At 40.3% G+C, this 18,651-nt stretch overlaps 1 protein-coding gene across 2 annotated transcripts; it reads left to right on the forward strand.

Moving 5' to 3' along the window:
- The first annotated feature begins 3,426 nt into the window (after nucleotides 1–3,426).
- On the forward strand, nucleotides 3,427–16,830 carry LMAN1 (lectin, mannose binding 1). 2 transcript variants are annotated; one of them, XM_066569918.1, is made up of 13 exons: nucleotides 3,427–3,617; nucleotides 4,415–4,569; nucleotides 4,653–4,760; nucleotides 5,223–5,284; nucleotides 6,008–6,107; nucleotides 7,252–7,375; nucleotides 7,732–7,790; nucleotides 8,374–8,506; nucleotides 9,310–9,506; nucleotides 9,612–9,682; nucleotides 11,906–12,056; nucleotides 12,764–12,885; nucleotides 13,970–16,830. In XM_066569918.1, exons 1-13 carry the CDS (start codon nucleotides 3,431–3,433, stop codon nucleotides 14,004–14,006), a joined length of 1,506 nt encoding a protein of 501 aa, XP_066426015.1. In that variant the 5' UTR covers nucleotides 3,427–3,430; the 3' UTR covers nucleotides 14,007–16,830. The 2 variants fall into 2 exon arrangements, with proteins under 2 accessions (XP_066426015.1, XP_066426016.1); XM_066569919.1 differs by having other exon boundaries at nucleotides 9,313–9,506.
- The last annotated feature ends 1,821 nt before the right edge of the window (nucleotides 16,831–18,651 follow it).

Consider the following 18,651-nt stretch of genomic DNA (forward strand, 5'->3'; position numbering starts at 1 on the left):
CCTTAATTACTTGCTAAATTAGAATGGTTTTCTGAAAATCACAAGAGGAGGTTAATATGTTCTTCCAGAGCTGGTCAAGCTAAGATGACACCAAATTCACAGGGAATTCAAATTCCATGATCCCTGAAGGCGTCTCTTTCAGAAGGAAGATGAACTTTCCCAATGGGAGACAGTGTGCCATGATAATGCTCCTGTCACTCACTTTCCTTGCCCTGCTTGTCCAGACCCAGCTTAATCCAGTGTGAACAACGGAGTAAGTAAATATCAGTTTGATTAATTACGGTGCAAGATTCAGTAACCACTTGTCTTCTGTAATTAACATTGTAATTGAAATTAAATAATACACTTTCACACATAGATCGCTGGCCTAGGAGGAGGAGCAAGGGAGAATCCGCAAGGCTGTGACAGGGAGATGAAGCACAGAAAAACAGGGCTCAATATATTGTCTTTTTTAAATTGTGATGCATCTTAAGAAATTCTTCTGTCAAAAAAAATAGGTTTTTTTAAAGGCTGGATTGATGACCTTAGAGGTCTTTTCCAACCTTAATAATTTTATTATTCTAAAAAGAAAAATTGTTACTTCCAGATGTCTTGGAGTAGCGATTAAATCGGGTTGGTTGTTGAAGAGTGGCTTAAAATTACTGAAAGCCCACCTTCCCTTCACTGATTTGATAAACAGAAATAACGAGAAAAGGTAATGCTCTCTAAGATGCCCAGGGCTTTCCCTCTGCATTGTTTCCCGGGGCAACTCAAGGACAGTGAATCTTTGGCTTCAATGAGTGGCTTTATAAAGCTGTGCTAAGGCTCAACTGCTAAGGCATGGTCTCAGGAAAAACCAAAAATAAAATCCTCTGTGACTTCCACACAGCATTTAATTAACTGCACATATATTAAAGTACAGGCGGTGCAAAAAATCCAGTCTGTTTCAGCATTCCCATCTATTGTGACACAGAAAATAATTCTGCCTGTGTGCAAAGGCTTGCCTTCAGGGATATTTATAAAAATCACGGACTGGTCACTGAGATGGGAGGAGACCAGACAGGTCTTGCATTTCTGCTCAAAATCCTCAAGTTCAACACAAGATACCTCAAAAGTTTATTAGCATAAGCAGTGATTCTCCCCACACTTTTTAGGAGTTCACTCACTGAAGCGTCATTTGTTTTCTTTTTTTCTCCTCTGCCCTTTCCAGTGTGGGCTTGTCAAGGTATCCAAATGCTCAGAGCTCTGGAGGCTGAAAGAGAGATTTGTAGCTACTGTGTGTTTTGACTTCCTTGATAAGACCTGTGGGAAATATCACGGCATTTTTATAAGAATAATGATAGAGAAATTATACTAACTACTTCCAGGCAGAATTTGAGACAATGAAGGAATTTCATTTGTTATGATTGTACAGAATTATGATTATAGAGATTATCAAACTACCAGTGCAGGCAGTTCCTGTCAATCCAACCCAGTGGGCCATTTTCTGTTCTCTTTGCTGAGCCTTCATTTCCCTGTTACTGGGTTTGAATTCAAATGTAATTTTCAGGACAGAATTCAAAAAGTTCTTACAAATAGGAAACATTTTTGTTTCCTTTAGTGAGCTCATGTAGCAAAACAATTTGAAGAGACTTACCTTGAAGAGTCTAAACTGCTAATATCTATAATTTTGGGAGTCTCTGGATGTTTTCCTGCATGTCACAGTGGATTGGAGGGCAGCTTTCTGCGCCTGGGAAAAAGACTTTTAAAGGAGTTTCCATTTTCAAAGGAGGTTTTACAAATCCTCCGTGCACAATTGCTAAGACAGCGTCTATGCCAATGCCTCTAAATGGCAAAATTTCAGCCTGCTCTCACACGTGTGGGTGAGTGGGTAAGGGAATTGTTTCAAATGTGCTTTTGTGCTTTTGGGTTTCTAGTCTCCTTCAGCGTGGGTCTGGTATTTCATAGGCATAAATTCTGAGGTTACTGGCAAATGGAGGAAGCAGAGAGAAGAGGGCCTCATGCTGCCCTGCTTGGACCACTGAGGCACACACCATTTTATCCTCTGAAGTAATTCCAGAATTTTACTGGAAAAAATTACTTTCTAGATCTTTAAAGAACAGAAAAACAGCTGAGTTTTCTGTGTCTAGAAAGCTGCCAAGAAGAGACTCCCAATTCCCTTGACATCTCCCACATACATGCTCTAAAAATGCAAAATAGATTCAGAAATCAGGGATGGTTTAGAATATTGTTGGATGGAAGACACTATACAAAACAAAACGTCAAGCACTTCTTTCTCTATAGAAACAAGTGTTAACTGCTCAAGAATCCTCAATATGCTTATACATAGACATTCTAAAATTTATCTCAGAAACATTTTGCTTGCCAAGTTTCATCTGGTCATATATTTGCTTACTCCTTTGTGTAGCTGAAAAAGAAGTGAGAATGTAAGGTTTTACTTTCACCCATGCTGAAGGAAATGTGTGCCATTTTAGAAAAATAACTTAATCTCTCCCAAATGCCTCCAAGGTCATCCTCTTTTTTTAGCAGGCTCTGAACCTACTTACTGAGTCTTAGATTGCTCATACTTGCAGATTAAGAGGAAAAGAAGGGATGTCAGAATCAAATGGGTATGAAAAATGTAGAACAAAACCCAAGGGTGTAAAGAAACTGAAAAAGAAAAACACTCCTGATAATTATTTTCTTCCCCAATAAGGTTGTAAGACAGGCTGAAAACGAAGAGAATGGAAAAGGAAGCTCTTAACTGTTGCTTCAGTGCTTGGTTTAACTCCGAGACAAGCCCTGCCCCGCTCTGTGACGCTGCACACCGACAAGCAGCCGTGTTCCTCATCTTGGACCGTGTCGGGGGCTATCCCCACCTGTCCCCGCTGTCACCGGTCACGGCTGGGGCCTGCCTTCCACCTTGTCACCTGGGCTTTGTTTTGCTCACCTCTGCGGAAGGTTGGTCTCGCATGTTAGGAGAAACAGCGTGGATTTTCCCGCGGGACTTCCGACTGCTCTGCAAATGAACCGAAAAGAGCCCGTGGAAACGCCGTCTTTGCTAAGGAAGTAACATTGAGGGGAACGAACAGGGTATTTATCTTTCAGACATTCTGTGCACCGTTAGCGGCTCGCAGCTGTCTGAGAGGCCGCACGAACGCGGCTGACCCGCACACCAGCTCACAGCGCACAGCCCCTCGGACCCGGGGCAGTTCGGAAATTCACCAGGAGGGACCGGGATCGGGGCACGCTCCGACGGTGCCCGGTGCCCCGGTGCCCGCCCACCCCCCGCCCTCAGCCCCGCCCCGGTTCCCGGCGCGCTCCCCGCCCTCAGCCCCGCCCCTGTTCGCGCCCGCTCCCCGCCCTCACCGCGGTCCCGCCTCTCTCCCCGCCCCTCACGCGCCCGCCCCCGAGCTCGGCCAATCAGGGGCCGCCCCGCTGGCCCTGTGCATTGCCCCACAGCTCGGCCAAGATGGCGGCGCCGCTCGCCCCGCTGGTGCTCCTCCTGCTCGCCCTCGGCCGCCCGGCGCTCTCCGGTGCACAGGCCACGGAGGGCGCGGCGGCTGCGCCGCATCGGCGCTTCGAGTACAAGTACAGCTTCAAGGGGCCGCACCTGGTGCAGGCGGATGGCACGGTGCCGTTCTGGGTGCACACGGGCAGTAAGTGCCAGGCGGGGGTGACGGGGCCGGGCCAGTGGCGTTCCCGAGGTGGAGGCGGCAGGGTCCGCTCGAGGGACGCGGGGTCTCGGGGAGAAGCCGCGGGCGAAGTTGGCCGTGGGTGCCGGCCGTGCCCTCGGTCTCCACGTGGCACCGGAGGCGCAGGGGAGATGCTGCGGTGGCGAGAAGGTGCCCGGGCCTGCCCGCAGGTACGAAGGCACCCATGGCCCTATGGGCTCCTGGTGCGGCGGCCGCGGGCCCGGGGAGGGCATTCGTGGCGCTGCCGGGAAGTGCTGATGTGTCACTGCTGCCGCGCTCCATCTCGGCCCGGGCCCGGCTGCCACACAAACCGCTGGGTTTCGGCGTCTTAAAGCTCGAAATGCAAATAGGACTTCGTGGAACAACGTTTGTTTCTGTGCGCTCTGGGTTAAGGGTTCCGTGGTGCTCCAAAAGGCTCGTTGCCTTTCCTGAGTGTCCCCCCGTTGTGAAAGGTGTTGACATTTACAGTTCCATCTTCACAGTTTGTCTGCAGTAACTTCTGCTGTGGTTTTGGTTTTTGTCAGACTTTAACTTAGTTGCTACTGCTTAATTCTCAAATGTACCTTTTTTATTACTTGACGTTATGATGCAAGTGACATGAAGGCAACTGTCTCTAGATTTTTTCCCCCCTTCTTTTTCAAGAAAATAATCCCTAAAAGTAATGTTATTTAATGCAGGCAAATGAATCTCTCTCTGAATGTATGCCTGTTGTTCTTTTATACTACTAAGCAGAAAGTCAGAACATCTTGTTTTCTTTATAGATGCCATCCCAAGTGCAGATCAGATCCGTATAACAACCTCCTTGAAAAGCCAGAAGGGCTCAGTGTGGACAAAAAACAAATCAATATTTGAATATTGGGAAGTGGAAGTGACCTTTCGAGTTACAGGAAGAGGCCGCATTGGAGCTGATGGATTGGTAGGAGCAGTTTAATGTAACTGAGAAAAACAAATGTGCTTTAAAAGTGAATCTTGACGTATGACTTTTTGCTTTCTTCATAGGCAATCTGGTTTACAGAAGAGCAAGGCTTGGAAGGTCCTGTTTTCGGGGCAGCTGATAAATGGAACGGTGTTGGAATTTTCTTCGATTCGTTTGACAATGATGGGAAGGTTGGTTGGAAGGAAACTCTTGCAGCAAAGATGACAAATTAATTTCCTGTCTCTCGTGGAAGAAACTAGGATGTTGTTTTCTTACTCTTCCCCTCTTTCACTTCAAAGGGCTAAAATAAAATAGTCACGTTTCCCTTCCACTGGAAACACCAATTTCTATACGTGTATTCAGAGATGCTCTTTTTCTTGGGAGAAATCTGCTTTGAGGCAGCTCAGCAGCAAAGATTTTGTAGCTTGATGAGGATGACAGTTGCTGTATTCAATTCTTAATTTTCCAGTCCAGAACGATCCTGAAACTTAAACAATGCGTAGTAGGTCTACTTGGGTGCTTTTGCTTTCCCTGCACAACTTTGGCTTGCTTTTAGACATTTTAGACTGATTTTAGCAGAAGGCTTTCAGAGATGTAGCTGATATTTCCCTTCAAATTAAACTAATCCATTTGTGTGCCATTTCTTTCCCTAGAAAAACAATCCCGGAGTGATTGTTGTAGGCAACAATGGAAAGCTGCTGTATGACCATCAGAAGTAAGTTTATTTTCAGCGTTATTGCTGAATGCTTGCTTTTGAATGATGAATTGTTCCATGAAACCCTTTGAGAAGCATTATAAAGCTTCTTTCATACAAAACTTTGTTGTTTCCTTTACATTTGAGGGTTTTTATTTGTTAAAACACTGCTTTGGCAGTAACAGCAGAGAAATTGGCAACTGATGGATATTTTATTGGCATACGCTCTTTGGGATGGATGAGCTCAGATGAATACAGGTACAGTCCAGACTATTGCTTATGGGGGTCCTCCACACACAGCTAATAATTGGCAGAAGTGACTAACTGAAAGCAAATTGCTGTTAAATTAGTTGGATTCATTTTGATTTCTGATTATTTATCAGCAGCACAATGGACACCTTTTTGGATTTCAGAGAGGAGAGGTGTCTAGCTCAGTTGGTGCAGTCACTACAGCTTATTTCCATCTAGGTTCCTGGGTGCAGGAATATGTCTGAAAATTGTGTCTTAGGATGTATCTCAGAAAACAGACTTCCCCACTGCTGCGTTCCGTCTGGATTGTGTCCTGAGTACAGCATGCAGTACTGGAGATCCCTGCAGAAAGCTCACTGCAATTGCAGAGCAGCCTAGAAAAGCTCTTGCAGATTGAAAAAATGTGATGAGGTTGCTTAGTGAGAGTCAGACACTTTTTTGTCCCAGCTGATGAATGATAACACAGAGTTTTATTGATGTTCTCTTTTTGCACAGCGATGGATCCACGCAAGCCCTGGCATCCTGTCAGAGGGACTTTCGGAACAAGCCCTATCCTGTGCGAGTCAAGATCACCTACTACCAAAAAACACTGACTGTGAGTCCCAAATAACAGAATTACTTGTTTTTCTCAGCTTCTTAAATGTGAAACTGTGTTTTCACAGAGTTGCAACAAATATGTCAGTTCCAGCGTTTTGGCTGCATTAGAATGCAGGTATTGCTGATTTTTCTAATGTGACTTAGGAGGCAGTTGTGCAAACACACTCATGATGTGCTGAAACCCTTCTGTTGCTCTGGACTTGCCTGGAGAGGTGTCCCAAAGTCAGGATCTGTTTAAGCTACAGGTGATCGAGCTGCTCCTGAGCTTGGTATTTCTTAAGCTAATCTAAGAGTTGCAGAGGGGTTTATAGCTGATTTTTGTACCAGAGGTTCTTGAAATGTGACTAAAAACCTAAAACTATTCAACAGTAGATTTAAATTTTCTAGTGGGGGCTTCTCACCTCCAAGAAATAGTAGGGCTTTCAAGACTAAAGACTAAAACCCACTGGTATAAGGGGGTCTTCAAGGCTTTTCTAAATACTAGCTGATTGTGAATTCCTTCTAGGTAAGGAGAGAAAAATACTTGTGTGGTGCCAGGTTGTGAAAGCTACAGAGTGTGTGTTTGTTGGCACCTGATCTCTTCTGGAAAGGTGCTGTTGATATATTCACAGGTAGCAGCCATAAAGTGCAGAGCTATCATTTTGTAGTAGAAGTTTCTCTAAAAGTAAACATGACTGCACCTAGAAGAGGGCAGACCTTGTACCATGTTGTAATGGGAAAAGCTGCCTGTCACTCCTGATTGAAAGTTAAACTTCAGCCTCCAAGGCTGCTCTGTTCTCACCTGGGCCCTGATGCCTCCTCTGGGAACTCCTCTGTCCCAGATGTGGCTGCTAAACTTAGCAGTTCTCTCTTTCTCTGGGGATGCATCTGCAGAATCTCCTTAAGCTTTGAATCAGAACTGCAAGGGATGACTGGTGTAGATCAGTTCTGTGTTGCCCAGAACCTTCTTAGGATGTGGACTTTTGCAAATAGAATGCTTATGTAAAATGTTGGTAAAATGTTTCTTTCAAAAAATAAATAGTTTTTTGTTTCCGGTATGAGCTGAGTTACCCAAAAAAGTTGTATTTTGTGAGCATTACTGCGAACTGACAAAACAATTAACACAAAAATGTGGTGAAAATCATAACTGTTTGTCCTTTTAGGTATTAATTAATAATGGCTTTACTCCGGATAAAGAGGACTATGAGTTTTGTGCCAAAGTGGAAGATATGGTGTTGCCATCACAAGGGTATTTTGGAATATCTGCAGCAACAGGGGCACTTGCAGGTAGAAAATGTTAAAAATTATGGCAAATGCTGTGGGGACTTGTAAGGCTTGCAAGAAAGATTGATTGGTTGGGTGGTTGGGTTTTTACTACTCGTGTTGATCCATTATACCAATTTTTGACCGTGATGATGTAATGAACCCTCTTGCAGTCCCAAATTACTTACATGCTTTGGACTTTTCCTTGCTCCAGCTAAAGAATTTTCATTTTTTCCTGACAAAGCCCCTGTATAGTCTCATTCCCCACTGCACATCCTCTTGTGAGGATGCTGTTTTTTGAAGATCCTTTGCAAGTGGGAGGTTGGCTTGGGAGTTAGACACATTTGTAAGGTGGTTTTTTTTTTGTTTGTCGAATACAGATGACCATGATGTGCTGTCATTTCTGACCTTCCAGCTGACTGAACCTGGGAAGGAAGCAGTAAGAATTTTTATGCATGATTAGTAAAATATTGTATTGTACATATTATTGTATGTGCAGCACCAAATTATGGTATTTCCTCTTAAGTCACACATGGCATTCCTGTTTCACAATTTTGGCATGTGGCTGTGCTGTCACGTGCTTTAGAAAAATTAAACTGGTATTGTAACGTTTCAGTAATATTGTCATTAATATTCTCAAGACCAGAATTCTGGAAGCACCAGTGAAGCAACAAAACTCATGATGTTAAATCAAACCGTGAAGTATTATAAAGTAAATTTTCTTTTGGAAGTGGGCCAATATCTGTTCTCACTTTCAACTTTCCCTACTTCTAGGATGATTCCGTACTGCTAAACAGCATTTATCCTTGTTAAACTTGTTTTAATTTTCTATTGGGAAAATTTTCTATTTGATCTACATGGGAATGTGTGATTTTTCACTTCAGCTAAATGTATGAATGTGCTGCAGTCATTTTGTTAGGTGTTCACATCTGAAATCTGACCAGGAGAGTCAGTTGTGTTGAGAGTGGGGGAGAACATGAAAAAATCTCACACATGCCCTTCCCTCTGATAATGTTTTAAAGCCAACACCAGATGCAGAAATCCCTCAGAAAGATAAAGAGAAGTATCAAGAACAGTTTGAACACTTTCAGCAAGAATTGGATAAGAAGAAGGAAGAATTTCAAAGGGAACATCCTGATGTGCAAGGACAGCCAGGCAAGTTATTTGAGCTATTTTTCAGTTGTCCAGGAAAACATTTGTTTTCCAGGATATTCCGAACTAGGGATACTCTGGCTGATCTTGCTAAGCTCCCACTGATGTTACTTACATTATTTTCAAGTCTTTACTGTAATTTGTTTCCTGTTTCTAAAGTTATCCTGGTGGTGTGCCTGTATTGAGAACAAAATGAATGACTGGAAACATGGTGGGAATTATGAACAACAGAAGGGAGAGGAGGTCATGCATTTCTGTAAGGTGGTGATTAAGACAGCGTGGCCTTTTTCATTATTTAAAGGACATCTTTTTGGTCTGTTTCTGTATATTCATAGAAAACTTTTTTAAAGGTGGGCTAGTGCATATCTTGGAACATGTTCTTAACATGGAAAAACTTTTTAATGCTTGCCTAATGCTGGACAGACAAGAACCCAATTATTTGAAAATATAATGGAAGCCATTTGTTACTTCTGTATGTATAATAGCTGTATGTGACTGCAAATACACTGGGAATATACTTTGGGCATCTAAAGGTGAAATTTCAATGTAAAATTGTCATCTTTATTGCATAGTGATACATTATGACATTATGTTCTAAAGGTCCCATTATGCATTTTTGAGATATGGTTCAGCTCTTTCTTTGATATGAAATAATCCCTTTGCCACAGAGTCTTTTGGACGTTGGGATGGTGAAGTTGTAGGAGAAGGTAGATGGATGTGAATATGTTAAGGGAGCAAGAAGAATGATCCAATGCAACTTGTGAGGAATGTGCACATGTGTAAAAAGCCCCTGTGTTTTTTCTTAGCAGCAGATGATGTTTTTGAAACTGTGAGTGATCGTGAACTGAGGCAAATCTTTGAGGGGCAGAATCGAATTCATCTGGAAATCAAACAGCTTAACAGACAGCTGGACATGATTCTAGACGAGCAGAGGAAATATGTCTCTGCAGTCACAGAAGAGATTGCCAAAAGAGGAGCTGGGTCTCCAGGTCAGCAGGGACAGGTAAATAAAACCCATGGTGATTCAGAACCCAGCCTGATTTCAGCAGTGGGATCCATTTGTTTTTTCCAAGATATGTTGATCTTTTTTTCCCCCTGCCCCTACCAGGTTTCCCAGCAAGAGATAGAGACAGTTGTGAAAACCCAAGAAGAGGTCATTAGACAAGTAAAAGAAATAAGGTAAACACCTTCCGAATATTATGGGAGTGGTTTGAATTTTATGATTTCCGTTTAAATCCTCTGTATTATTTCAGTGAGACAGTATTGACAAACTTTACGTTTGTGTCAGTTCCTTAGTGAAGACTCCCTGCATATATTTAATTTCTGTAATAAAGTCAGTTCATGCCCCAAGGATTGCTAAGTGCCCTAATTTGTCTCTTTTTTATAATGAAATTCCATTATTTTTATAATAAAATTCAACAGCTAAGTTTAGCCCCTTTAAAAACAATGAAGTAAATCCCTTATCTTGAATGTGCTATACTGCTAAAATAGATTTGTGAAGATGCTTATGTTTGATGGGGGTGTCTCAATACTTCTTTTAAGATGTTTTACTGTTGCTGTCTTAATCAGGAATGGCTTTAAGCTGGTTTAGCCCTTCATTTGCAGGAGCTAAAACATAACATTACTTACCTTGTATTTAAAAAAAAAGGAGAAAAACAATTCCTTCAGTTGTGCTTCCCCCACCCCCATATTAGTTTAAGGGCAGCTCCTGTGATTTATCTAAGTAGGTCAGTTTTTTTGTAGAATGAAGATTAGAGTGCTTCCATTTTTGCACTTGTTCTTCCACAGAAGCTTTTATGTTAATATTCTTGACAAATCTTTATACCTTGCGAGCAAATTAGATTTTCTTGTTAACATTGGCATTCTGCCCTTTTAGTGACTACTTACCAGCTCACAGTTTGCGTAACATCATCTTAATACTTTTCTTAGATTAAAGAAATGCTTTATTTAGAGAGAGAAATAAACAGCCCCTCTGTGCATTGCTTGTCATCCCGCAGGAAAAGGACTTAGGGGCCAAGTAATTTTCTTGGCAAGATTGTGGATTTCTTAATCACCTGATTACAGAAGAATCTTGCATGTTCCTACAATAGAAACTATCAGCAGGGTGTTATTAGTGCAAAAGTCAATATAAATTCAATTTGACACAGGCGTGTCTATTAAGGGAAGTTATTTTGCTTTTAACAAAGTCTGGATTAGTCTGGGGGAAGGTGGGTGTGCAGATTTCTGTTCATTATATAGAGACGGTTCTGTGAGGAGGGAGAAGAACCAAGCGAGTGTCCCACTTGTGTTATAACACTGTGAGGTGTGTGGAAAGACAGAATTACTGTCAGTGGTTATGAGGCAGTGGGCATGACAGGCTATTTAAGGTAAAACCTTTCAGTGAGAAATCTACTTCTAAAGTTATCATTATAACTAAAATTATCATTATAACTAAAATTATCATTACAATTGCAAGTCCAGGTAAATGAAAAAATTGCTGACCATTCTACAGAGAGTTAGGAGTACTCCATGAAAGCATTGAAGTATGCTTCCATCTCGACCAAACGGAAAGTTTTAAGTAAATTAAAAAGAAATCCAAAGGCATACATTTTGATTGTCTATTCTGTTAATAATGAAGAGATTATCATTCACATGATAAATATTTTAGCTGTAGAATAATCCTCTTTGCAACTCAAAAGAAACAGCACAGTAGGGGAAAATTATATAAACATATTGATTAGAGATTAAGGTTTTTTTCTTTCATTGACTAGTTTACTTCAAACCAAATTAGTTATGAAACCTCAACTTTTTCTGGATTTAATTTCATTTGTTGTAGAAGGAAAATGAATTCACAATAAGATAATATTAAGTATTTTGACAACGCATATGGGAATTGAGTTCCTCATATAAATGGTAATCACGAAACAAGGATGTATCTAAATCTTTTCTTATCCCTAAAGCCTCTTCCTTGTTTTTATTTCTTACATGACTGATTTTATTTATTTATTTATTTATTTTTCAAACAGCTTTTGGGTTTCTACAAAGATTGCAAACTCTGCTGATCCTAAAGCCCTGGCCAGCGCCTCAGACAGAACTCTTGTTCTACAGCCCTCAGCAGTCAGGCAGGCAAAGCAGATGTCTGGCAACAGAATATTTGCTAGTTCTTATTCTCAGCGTGACTGAGAGATGGGGCACTCTACAAATGGCAACTGTCTGCACAATGAATGATTTTTAAAAATAGTAGCTTGACTAAAGGATTATTTCTTGAGAGGTATTCTTGAGAGTTGGTAAAATTTGCTGCCTTTTGGTGCAATTATGTATTTCAGCCTAATTCTAATGATCTAAAAGCTGTCCAGAATAGCTGCTGTTTTATAGAAAAGCTGGTGTGTGATGAAAGCTGGTTTGTTATTTGTCTTGTTTCAGAAGTTCTGTGACTGATGCTCTGAGATCCATCAGTGGGGCTCAGCACCCTGGCTCTGCAGGAGTCTACGAAACAGCCCAGCACTTCAATGACATCAAAGAACACCTCCACGTAGTGAAGAGGGACATAGAGCACTTAGTGCAACGCAACACGGTAATTTATGTGCTGGGAGTGTAAGTGTAAGTGTAATACGGCTTTCTCTGGCTCTTAGTGAAAAGCTAGGGAGAGCCAGTATGCAATTTAGGGAGCAATTAATCCTTCATTAAGCTGCTTCACTAAAACTATGCTGCCTTGACCTAACTGCATGATCTGGGTCTTGATGAGAAGTTTTGCACAAAGAGCATGATTTTTAGTCTAATTTCCTGTGGAAGCAAGGTCAAGCAATTAGGTTTTCTAGGTGCTTTTTTTTGTGTGTGTGTTTTCCCCCTACTTAACAGCTCTATACAGAGGAGATTCTGTGGTGCTTCTGCACACAAGGGAGAGCTTTAATCAGGGAAAACTCAGGCAGGCTCTCCTTAAGGCTTCTTAATGCAAAAAAAAATGACTGTGTTCACATTCAGCAGTACCTTAGTCTAGCCTAGGTAGCAGCTAAGCTGAATTAGCTTATGATCTGTAGAAGGTCCTTGATTAATTTACCATATTTATGTATTCTTTCCCACGTAAACCTCAATTTAACATCAGGCAATTTGTCTGAGAAATGTAGAGGCGGGAGGGGAGAGTGAGATGAGTAGTAAGATTATTTTTTCAGAGTACTGTAGTTTCTCTCCATCTTCTGTTTTGCAGTTGCAAAACAATTGCAAAGCCTTTGTTTTGTAAGTCTTTTGATGGGATGTCTTGTTTGCTCTTTTCTTGGTTTTTAGCCATCCAGTGAGAAACAGAAGTGTCCAGAGTTGCCACCATTCCCATCCTGCTTATCTACAATGCATTTCTTCATATTTGTGGCAGTGCAAACTGTGTTATTCATTGGTTATGTAATGTATAGGTAAGTCTGGTGTGGCTTAAAGACAGCAGGGCAAATAGTTTTAGAACTGCTGACTGATAATGTCATTGGAATGGTATCATTGTGTTAATCTTGTTAAAACAAGGAATCATTCCGATTGGAAGAGACCTTGGGAGGTCTCCAGTTTAATCTTCCGCTCCAAACGGGGTCCACACTGAATTCAGATAGGGTCACTTGGGATTTAAACTGGTCAGGCCTTCAAAACCTCTGAGAATGCAAAATTTACCACTGTTCCAGAACCCACTGAAAATGTTGAATTATCATAATGAAGTTTGGTTTATTCTATCCCCATTCACCCACCATGTATCAAGTAGGAACCTGACCTGGTTCAACCTGACTGCTATGTCTTCTTTTTCTTTTTCTTTTTCTTTTTCTTTTTCTTTTTCTTTTTCTTTTTCTTTTTCTTTTTCTTTTTCTTTTTCTTTTTCTTTTTCTTTTTCTTTTTCTTTTTCTTTTTCTTTTTCTTTTTCTTTTTTTCTCTTTTTCTTTTTTTCATTGGGATGGTCTTTCTCTTCTCCTCCCCCTCCTTGTGATGTCATGATATTGAAGTTCTATTCGCATTGATGAAAAGGACAACCTCCATGCTTGGTAGTGTTTTTGCTTTGAGCCGGAATGATGATTTCCAAGACAAACAAGGAGCTGATCCCCTGCAGTTCTTTGTGATGCGTTTTTAATTCCAACACCTGGATGTGGTTGATCCACAGTGTCTGTATCCACTAAGAAAAGTAATGATCTGTGCCAGAGGGCAAAAGGAAATCCCACTTAAAGTCAATTCTTTCCCTGATATTTAGGCAAATCAGAAACTGAGAAGCTTCAGAAAATGTTCAAGAGTATTTTAAAAGTCAGTTTGTTTGTTCACATGGGGTTGTTTGGGTCTTTTTTCCTTTTGTGTGTCTTTGTGAAGAGAAAAAATATATTATGTTTTTGTGATATGATTTATATTTTCTCTAAGTCTCTATTAATAAGGAATGGAATCTCCTAATCTTCAAATAAAGGAAAATTTAAAGCAGTTAGCTAGTTTCAAATTAAAAAGACTTGAAGAATTATTTTCTGCCTTTTCTTTCAGGAGCCAACAAGAAGCAGCAGCCAAAAAGTTCTTTTGATGACCTGTTCCGTTTGTGTGTACATAACACCAGTCTGTATGCACAGAAAAAATTCTACACTTCTGTAAATGAGGGAAATTGTAGTGTTGGATATACTTCAATATTATAAATTATTGAATTTTGTTAAATAAAATGAGGTCCCATTTCAAGTGTTGATGCTAAAAACAGGGAGCAAATGCTGGATGGGGTAAGACTGTGCACCCTTTTTCATAAATACTGAAAGGCAAACTCCCCAGTCCTCTGCTTTTGTTAAGATTCCAGAGGAAGAGTTGAAGCACCCAGGCTTGGTGTTTGTTCAGAGTGTGAATTGCAGATGGATGATTTGTGCAGAAAACTTGCTACTAAGTGTCCTGACATAGCAGTTAAAAAAAAATTAAAATAAAAAGAAGGTAAAAAATCCCAGACCTCAAAGAACCGTTCTTCTGTGGAGTTTGGGGTTTTTTGGTGGGTAAAAATTTATTATAAACATTTTATTTGTTTACCACTTGGATTTAAATGTATAAGAATATTTTAGTTAATTCTTACTTAAACACTTTTTAATATGTGGACACAAAGACAGGCCTTTAAGACCCTGACTCTTGATACTTGATGTAAAAAAACAATTCTACGCAACATGCAAAGAAAGGCTTTTCTCCCTGTTTTGCAGTTTGATTTTGGGCAGTGAGAAAAAATGTGATGAAGTAGTTTCTTCAAGTACATTGTGGGGCTGATTTCTTTTTTCATGGTTTCAAGTCTGTAATTTTTTGGGGAGATTTGTGGAACTTTCCCAACAAAGGTGATTGTTTTATCCATCTTCCAGTCTGATTAAGGATATATTTAGTGTGTGAATTTGTCTTTACTTTTCTAAAGCTGTCTTGTGTCTTTCACGTATCAAGTACAGATGCTTTGGTTTAAATCTTGACTTGGTGAGTATTGTAAACTGCAGCTATTGAGTGTTAACCCATTTCTTCACAAACTTGCTTCGGACATGTTTGTTAATCTGTAGAACCAGTGTTTTGTGTCAATTCCTGTTTGGATATCAAAAGCATAAGACTGAATATGTGATTTTGATACTGCTTATCAAGTGAAGATTTGCTTCAGGAAAGAAAGAAAGAAAGCAGAGGGCCCAACTTAGGAATGTGAAATTAATTAATTTTGCCTTGTTTACATATCTGTGGTAACTTTGTCCTTGAGTTGTATGTAGAATTAGAATAAGTATTTCTGTGGTTTCCTAAATTCTATAAAATACACAAATGCATCAGGATATTTCACTTAGAACTGTTAATTTGTTTATCTAAATCTGCAAAGAATGATCTGTAATATGACTACTCCTATTGCATTTCTGCAGTCTGCTCCCTTGGAGTGCAACACGTGCTGCCAAATTCACTGTAATGAAGAACACTTCAGTATTGTGCCTGTCAGTTTGGAGAAATGATAAATCTATGCAATATATTTTGTTACTTTAAGTACAGTGTCCAAAAAGCGAATGTCTGTGCTATACTAAGAAAATGACACTGGCTACACACCATTTAACACATCTGCATTATGGAGGATACTCCAAGTGATATAGCTTTATAGATTCATTTCTAAATTTGAGCAGATTTTGCTGTACTGATGAGAGAAACTACTTCCTCAGGCTAATCAATGAATAAACAACTTTTCAGATAAAGCAGAATAACCCACTGGAATTTATCTCTTCAGTTCTTTCAACACCAGCAAATATTTCCAGGTGCCTTGAGTCTAAGCTATTACAACCCGGACTCTTGTAATGAAACTTACTATATTTTCTTAAATGGTTCTGAAATTGTACAGTGGTGTTTCCTTTCAGTTGCAGACCTTCTTGCATCAGCGCAACATCCAAACAGAGCTCCTCTCACAGCAGGCTTTGCAAAACCCCTTATGCAGAAAGTATTTTGATACATATCTGGCAGAATGAGGAGCAGTTCTGGTGTGTCCATTGGAATGAGCTTGGATTTTGTTACTGTGAATTTACCCACTCATTCCTTTGATTTAAAGCTGGAGCAGCCCCTACTTCTGTTTGTTTGTTTAGAAAGAAGAGCAGCTTGGGGGCCATGTCTAGAAGGAAGCTTGGAGCCTTCTGTTTTCAGGAGGAGGCTGCTGGGTCAGACATGGCTCCCACATGCAATGAGAAAACTTCTGCAGCAGGGAACAGAAGGTCTAATATGGAACACCAGAAAACTGGGGACTTTGCTTCATGATTCATCTCACAGCTGTCTCCCCTTGGAGCTTCCATAATTCACTGGATCAATAGAAAACTCCCAGCTGCCCAGCTCAAATTTCATCCTGTCTGTTCTTGAAGTAATAGCAACAAATTAGGATTGTAAGAATATTTTTCAGTCAATGTAGCCTCCTGCTAGGTGTCTTTCAGCAGTGACAATGTGTTTGATTCTTATCCAGTAAGATTTCACAGCTAGGAGGAAAAGATGCAGAGTGCAGTTGGACAGTATTAGGGAGAACAAGTTCTATTTGAATTGTGGATAAGTGCAAGTATTTGGCAATGACAAAATAATGGGATTGTACTGGTGGGGGTTTATTAAACACATGGTCACCCCTGAATATTTCACAAGTCAAATGCACAATATGGTTTGTAAATGACCTGGTTTATGGTTTGTAAATTAATTGCTGTGGTTTGCAACTTCTGTGGGAAGAAAATCTGACCTTTCTCAATGATTGATGACTGTAACACCAAAAAATGTCAACTTTTTTCTTTTTATTATTTTAAATTCAAACAGTTGACAGTTTCATGTTTGTTTCTGACTGATGTAAATTGATACTTGGAGTTCAGAGATAACCTTATTTGAATAAAGGTGCATATTTTTAGTAAGCCTTTTTCTTTTCATTTGGTACATGTGCATGAAATCTAAGCAAGTATTTGAAGCATTCGTTACGCTCAGTTCAGAGTCAGAACACTTACAGATCTGGGTTTAGTTCTACCTAACACTGGGGAGTTAATGGCATTTTGCGTCTGAATTCCCTCTGTGACTTTTCCCCAGCCAGGAGCAAGTTTTTTTAGCAAGTGGAGGACAGGGGTCTTGAATGGAATCCATTCTAGCTGACAAAACCCTAAAACACTTCTTTCTGATGGTTCAGCTAGTAGAAAAGGCTACAATCCTCTTGGTAGAGGGATGAAGCAGGGGGCAGAGTCCAGGTTCTTTCAAGAACACCTTAGTATTTTTGCATTATCTGACTGATAGGAACAAAGACTCTAGAAAAGATTGGGATTTTGGATGTCATTTTTGGGCTGGCCTCTGGAATTTTCCTGTTTCAAGACTGAATTCTGTGCTGGGGTTAGAGATCTGTGTGTTCCTTGGGTGTGGAACACAGGCTTTTATATATCACCCACTTTCATCAGATGAAACAGGAACGGAGTCTTTAATTTTGATTTCGCTTAAACTAGAAGGGAAAGCCATAGATCTAAAGCAAAGGAAGTGACAGCATGTGTACTTAATTAGCTGCTGTTTTGTATGTTCTCATGAAGTCTGGGGTTGCTGTCATCAACAAAAAGCAGTAAGTTTCTAAACTGCAATAGAGCAACTGCCTGGGACAGAATTACTCTGGGGTGAGCTGTGCCTTTTTTCACCAGTCTCTCCTGTGTTTCTCAGCAGCTTCAGTGCCAATAGGCCCAGTAACTTTTAAAGCCCTTTTTGTTATCTTTGATCTCAAAATTAACATGGGAAAGCTTTTTGCTGATTGTAAGGTTGAGAGCTGGAGGGCAAGACCTCTCAGCAGTCTCTCCCCAAGCCAGTCCTCACCTTTCTCAATCCTGTGAAAGCATCAGTTCTAGGCACAAAATTATGTTAGAAACATTTCTAGAGGGATCAAAGCCTACAGCAAAGTCAGGGAACCTTCTTTTCAGTAAAGACCAACAGCACAAAGCTTAACAGGTACCACTTTCCATACACTTGGAGAAGAGCCTTGAGACCTAACACTGGAAAAATCAGTGTTTACAAAGTTCCAGCTAGGAGAATTTTAAATAAAGATGAAGTAGTTGTTGCTTGGAATTCACAATTCTGAGTGATAGTTTCAAAAAGAAAGAGTTTCTTGTTTAGTCACTAATAATCCAGGATTTCAAAATGCCCTATGGTGTTTGTTTGTTTTCCTTGTTGTTCTGGTTTGGGGTTTTTTGTTTTGGTTTGGTTTGGTTTTGGGGTTTTTTGGGTTTTTTTTTGTTTTTTTGTTTGTTTGGGGTTTTTTTGTGGTGTTTTGGTTTTGATCTATTTTTTTTTTTTTAATAGTAATAGGTCTGCTTTAATTAGAAAGTCTGTAATATAGATTAAGGCATTAGGCAAATTGGAATCCTCCCATCTCTCTGTTCTCATCGAAATTATGAGAGTGCTGGGAGAACCATTTAGATAATCAAAATTCCAGAATGCTGCATTAAGGCACATGCAGTCATTGCAGTAGGATAAATGCTCAAAACCCAAACTCATGAACTTTGGAAACCTAGCAGGTGATTCTCTTTCTCAAAACAGTCTATAACCTAGGTAGCAGATCCTGGAAATCCTCCCCTGAGTAGAGCTGGTGAGGGTAAAGGTTAGAAAGATGAGGGCCAACAGAAACAATCTAGACCCAAAAGGTATCCATACTGTTTTCTGGCATACATATTCAGATTTATTCATCCTTCATCAGCAGTTAGGATTACAAA

The sequence above is a fragment of the Molothrus aeneus genome (genome assembly GCF_037042795.1).
Source record: "Molothrus aeneus isolate 106 chromosome Z unlocalized genomic scaffold, BPBGC_Maene_1.0 scaffold_55, whole genome shotgun sequence".
In the NCBI taxonomy this organism is placed as follows: domain Eukaryota; kingdom Metazoa; phylum Chordata; class Aves; order Passeriformes; family Icteridae; genus Molothrus; species Molothrus aeneus.